Here is a 6,208-nt window from a genome sequence, read left to right on the forward strand (position 1 = left end):
ATAAATCCACATTGCATTGCGTGTTCGTATGTTTGAGCGAAAACAACTGAACGGGATGATAAGCTTGGCTCACGTCTCAAATAATAATCATTGAACTCTTAGCTCTCGGAATAGCTGCCGGTCATGCGTGGCCACCTCTTCTGTATAGTATGAGTCACAGCCGTAGCCTCATTGGCATATGCTCTATGCAAAAGGGTCATTGCCCAACACGTTACCTATTGTAATAGGTTTTTACCCTTTTATCTGGCACCAAAACTGACACCTTTATACAAGGGATCATGTTTGCAATAACCACAACACAAGCAGTCAAAATGCAAACAAAAAGAGCCAACTCTGATAATGATATGCACTGTACTTGAAATTGATTGGTCCACAGCCTATTCTCTACTGGTGTTGGACCAGATGACGCCAAAAGGCATACAACTCAAAAACAGCACACTATCAGAGTATTGAGAGCTCGGGAGGGTTGGGCTGGGTGGGGAGAGGAGGGTGAGGAGGGGCTGGGTTGGGAGGGTGGGGCTGGGTGGGGGTGGGAGGGGTGGGGCTGGGTGGGGAGGGGCTGGTCACCCCGTGGTGCCCTTATAAAACTCAACGTTTAACCTACTCACGCCGGCTTGTGCCCGCCCTCACAGTCGGACATATTTGCGGAATACACCACGCCGCCGGTGACCCTGGCCATTGACCGAGCAACCCAACGTTCCTACCAGCTCCCTCCGCAGGAATGTGTTTTACCCTTTTATTTTGGGTAACAGAAGAAAACATACTGTGACTAAGATTTGTGTCACCGTGCTTGTGGCAATGGCTGGGGGGGTTATTGCTAGGAGGTTATATTAATATTTATAGTTGGTTGTAATCACCAGCGAAACGTCGAACTCAAATTGAAAATGTCGTGGGGTTACTGTCCATCGCACCGGTGTGCTTGAAGTAGCTAATTGGCACGGTTTACTCACTTGACAAACCTTACTAATTTGTGTCGGGTGGGTGGTGGGTTAACGACATTAATATTTACGCAGTCGAACTCAACAAAAACCTTTATTATGAATAGTCTAGGAAAGGGGCCATCCATAAATGACATCACGCAATTTTGGACGATTTTTGACCCCCCCCCTCGTCACACGGCGTCACAAAAAGTCAGACCCCTCCTCAAATATGAAGTCACAAAGCTCTGCCCCCACCCAAACCATATTTCCATTTTGAAAATAAAACATGCTTCAAATCGCTTTAAACTATTGTCATTGTAGTGCGTATTTAATGTGGCGCTGCACTCTGATGTTGTAGGAGAAAACATTTATTAAAAAGTCTATTTAATTAAGTAGAACGTGTTGTCTATATTTATTTAAAGTTGCGCATTTTGATGTGACGTCACATTTCTCAACCCCCCCCCCCCTCGTCACACATTGTCACAAATGTCTGACCCCCACCCCCCTAGGTATGTGACGTCATTTATGAACGGCCCCCAACCCCCCCTAATCTACAGGATGTGGAGTTGGTTCCAGCTTGCCCCAATATAATTACACATTGTTGTCATGCACGCACATGGTCTCGTTCTCAGGAAAGCGAGGTAGAGCAGCTTCTAGCGACCGGCTACGACGCTCACCCGCAGATGTAAATGGAGCCAGATCCGAAGAAGCAGAGGACGGATGAGGAGGGTGCGGCGAGGTGGCACGCCGTCCCCGTGCTCGCCGACCACCTCGTCGGGAACGAGGTGCCTACACAGCCCGCGTATGCCGCCCCCATCCTGGACAAGCGCGCCACCGCGCGGCTCATCGCCGCCATGTGCCGCCTCTACCCGCTCGAGGGTCTGCAGCACCTGAAGAGGGTGCGCGGCACACTCGACGCATCCAAGGCGCACGCCCTGGAGATCCTGCTGTGCCTGACGCGCGACCTGCCGGCCAACCACAAGGAGCCGGTCCGCCTGGCCGACGTAATCCCCGACGACGGCAGCTTCGCCGAGTACGCGGCGCTGGGCCTGCCTTTCGGTGTGCTGGTGCCTCAAAGCCCCCCACTGACGCGGCCGCAGTTCGAGTTCGCCTCTCGCTGCTGGCCGTGCTCGTTCCACGAGCACAAGCGGCTGTCGCTGCTGCTGAGCGGCGAACCGTTCAACGACGCCGACAAGCGGCGGATGGAAGTGCACATGGGCCGCGCGCTGCAGGCTGCCAGGGCCGGGCTGGCGCGTGGCACGCGGCCCGTCGGGGCCGCCGTGGCGGACTCCCGCACGGGCGAGGTGGTGGCCGTGGCCCACGATTGCTGCTCGCCTGAGCGGCCGCTGCACCACGCGGTCATGGTCTCCGTGGACCTGGTGGCGCGCGGCCAAGGCGGCGGCGCCTACTCGTACGACGAGTACCCGGATTGTGTGTGCGTCGGTGCCGGTCGAGGGGGATCGGCGGGCACGGAGGACGATCGCGGCACGACTGAGGTCGCGGGGGGCGGAGGTCATGACCCACAGACTCCGTCAGAGGAAGAGCCGTACTTGTGCACGAATCTGGACGTGTTTGTGACGCATGAGCCGTGCGTCATGTGCGCCATGGCGCTGGTGCACTCACGCGTACAGCGGGTTTTCTACGGCACACCATCGCCGGACGGCGCCCTGGGCAGCGCCTACAAACTGCATGCCAACGACAACCTCAACCACCGCTTCGAGGTCTTCCGCGGCGTGATGGAGGAGGAGTGCCGACAGCTGAGCTCTGAGATCAGCTGAGCCCGTGGCTCATGCACCTGGACACCAGGCTATTAAATCGTATTGCTCTTTCATTTAGTAATCGCCATATTCACGTTTCATGGCCAGACAACATTGCACCCTTGAGCTCTCTGTTGTGTTTTCAGGTTGTAATGTATGTTGATCGACACAATGTCTGAAGGTTTCCTCAACATTGGAATCGAAATTTCAGACATCTTGCCAAACAACACACTATACACCCCAAACAACACATTATACACCCCAAACAACACACTATACACCCCAAACAACACACTATACACCCCAAACAACACACTATACACCCCAAACAACACATACACCCCAAACAACACATTATACACCCCAAACAACACACTATACACCCCAAACACCACACTATACACCCCAAACAACACACTATACACCCAAAAAAACACTATACACCCCAAACAACACACTATACACCCCAAACAACACATTATACACCCAAAACAACACACTATACACCCCAAACAACACATTATACACCCCAAACAACACACTATAAACCCCAAACAACACACTATACACCCCAAACAACACACTATACACCCCAAACAACACTATACACCCCAAACAACACATTATACACCCCAAACAACACACTATACACCCCAAACAACACTATACACCCCAAACAACACACTATACACCCCAAACAACACACTATACACCCCAAACAACACACTATACACCCCAAACACCACACTATACACCCCAAACAACACACTATACACCCCAAACACCACACTATACACCCCAAACAACACACTATACACCCCAAACAACACATTATACACCCCAAACAACACACTATAAACCCCAAACAACACACTATACACCCCGAACAACACACAATACACCCCAAACAACACTATACACCCCAACCAACACATTATACACCCCAAACAACACATTATACACCCCAAACAACACACTATACACCCCAAACAACACACTATACACCCCAAACAACACATTATACACCCCAAACAACACACAATACACCCCAAACAACACTATACACCCCAAACAACACACTATACACCCCAAACAACACACTATACACCCCAAACAACACACTATACACCCCAAACAACACATTATACACCCCAAACAACACATTATACACCCCAAACAACACACTATACACCCCAAACAACACTATACACCCCAAACAACACACTATACACCCCAAACAACACACTATACACCCCAAACAACACACTATACACCCCAAACAAGACATTATACACCCCAAACAACACACTATACACCCCAAACAACACACTATACACCCCAAACAACACATTATACACCCCAAACAACACACTATACACCCCAAACAACACATTATACACCCCAAACAACACACTATACACCCCAAACAACACACTATACACCCCAAACAACACACTATACACCCCAAACAACACACTTTACACCCCAAACAACACATTATACACCCCAAACAACACACTATACACACAAACACCACACTATACACCCCAAACAACACACTATATACCCGAAAAAACACACTATATACCCCAAACAACACACTATACACCCCAAACAGCACATTATACACCCCAAACAACACATTATACACCCCAAACAACACACTATACACCCCAAACAACACACTATACACCCCAAACACCACACTATACACCCCAAACAACACACTATACACCCCAAACAACACATTATACACCCCAAACAACACACTATACACCCCAAACAACACTATACACCCCAAACAACACATTATACACCCCAAACAACACACTATACACCCCAAACAACACTATACACCCCAAACAACACACTATACACCCCAAACAACACAATATACACCCCAAACAACACACTATAAACCCCAAACAACACACTATACACCCCAAACAACACACTATACACCCCAAACAACACTATACACCCCAAACACCACACTAAACACCCCAAACAACACACTATACACCCCAAACACCACACTATACACCCCAAACAACACACTATACACCCCAAACACCACACTATACACCCCAAACAACACACTATACACCCCAAACAACACATTATACACCCCAAACAACACACTATAAACCCCAAACAACACACTATACACCCCGAACAACACACTATACACCCCAAACAACACTATTCACCCCAACCAACACATTATACACCCCAAACAACACATTATACACCCCAAACAACACACTATACACCCCAAACAACACACTATACACCCCAAACAACACACTATACACCCCAAACAACACACTATACACCCCAAACAACACATACACCCCAAACAACACATTATACACCCCAAACAACACACTATACACCCCAAACACCACACTATACACCCCAAACAACACACTATACACCCAAAAAACACTATACACCCCAAACAACACACTATACACCCCAAACAACACATTATACACCCAAAACAACACACTATACACCCCAAACAACACATTATACACCCCAAACACACTATAAACCCCAAACAACACACTATACACCCCAAACAACACACTATACACCCCAAACAACACTATACACCCCAAACAACACATTATACACCCCAAACAACACACTATACACCCCAAACAACACTATACACCCCAACCAACACATTATACACCCCAAACAACACATTATACACCCCAAACAACACACTATACACCCCAAACAACACACTATACACCCCAAACAACACATTATACACCCCAAACAACACACAATACACCCCAAACAACACTATACACCCCAAACAACACACTATACACCCCAAACAACACACGATACTCCCCAAACAACACACTATACACCCCAAACAACACATTATACACCCCAAACAACACATTATACACCCCAAACAACACACTATACACCCCAAACAACACTGTACACCCCAAACAACACACTATACACCCCAAACAACACACTATACACCCCAAACAACACACTATACACCCCAAACAAGACATTATACACCCCAAACAACACACTATACACCCCAAACAACACACTATACACCCCAAACAACACATTATACACCCCAAACAACACACTATACACCCCAAACAACACATTATACACCCCAAACAACACACTATACACCCCAAACAACACACTATACACCCCAAACAACACACTATACACCCCAAACAACACACTATACACCCCAAACAACACATTATACACCCCAAACAACACACTATACACCCCAAACACCACACTATACACCCCAAACAACACACTATATACCCGAAAAAACACAGTATATACCCCAAACAACACACTATACACCCCAAACAGCACATTATACACCCCAAACAACACATTATACACCCCAAACAACACACTATACACCCCAAACAACACACTATACACCCCAAACAACACACTATACACCCCAAACAACACAATATACACCCCAAACAACACACTATAAACCCCAAACACCACACT

General features: G+C 47.8%; 1 protein-coding gene across 1 annotated transcript; it reads left to right on the forward strand.

The window, feature by feature from the left end:
• The first annotated feature begins 1,558 nt into the window (after window positions 1-1,558).
• Window positions 1,559-2,804, forward strand: LOC144935051 (putative inactive tRNA-specific adenosine deaminase-like protein 3). The gene has a single exon (XM_078861415.1). The coding sequence runs from the start codon at window positions 1,610-1,612 to the stop codon at window positions 2,696-2,698; it is 1,089 nt and encodes a 362-aa protein (XP_078717541.1). The 5' UTR covers window positions 1,559-1,609; the 3' UTR covers window positions 2,699-2,804.
• Window positions 2,805-6,208: the final 3,404 nt, after the last annotated feature.

The sequence above is a fragment of the Lampetra fluviatilis genome, chromosome 1 (assembly GCF_964198595.1).
Source record: "Lampetra fluviatilis chromosome 1, kcLamFluv1.1, whole genome shotgun sequence".
NCBI lineage: Eukaryota > Metazoa > Chordata > Hyperoartia > Petromyzontiformes > Petromyzontidae > Lampetra > Lampetra fluviatilis.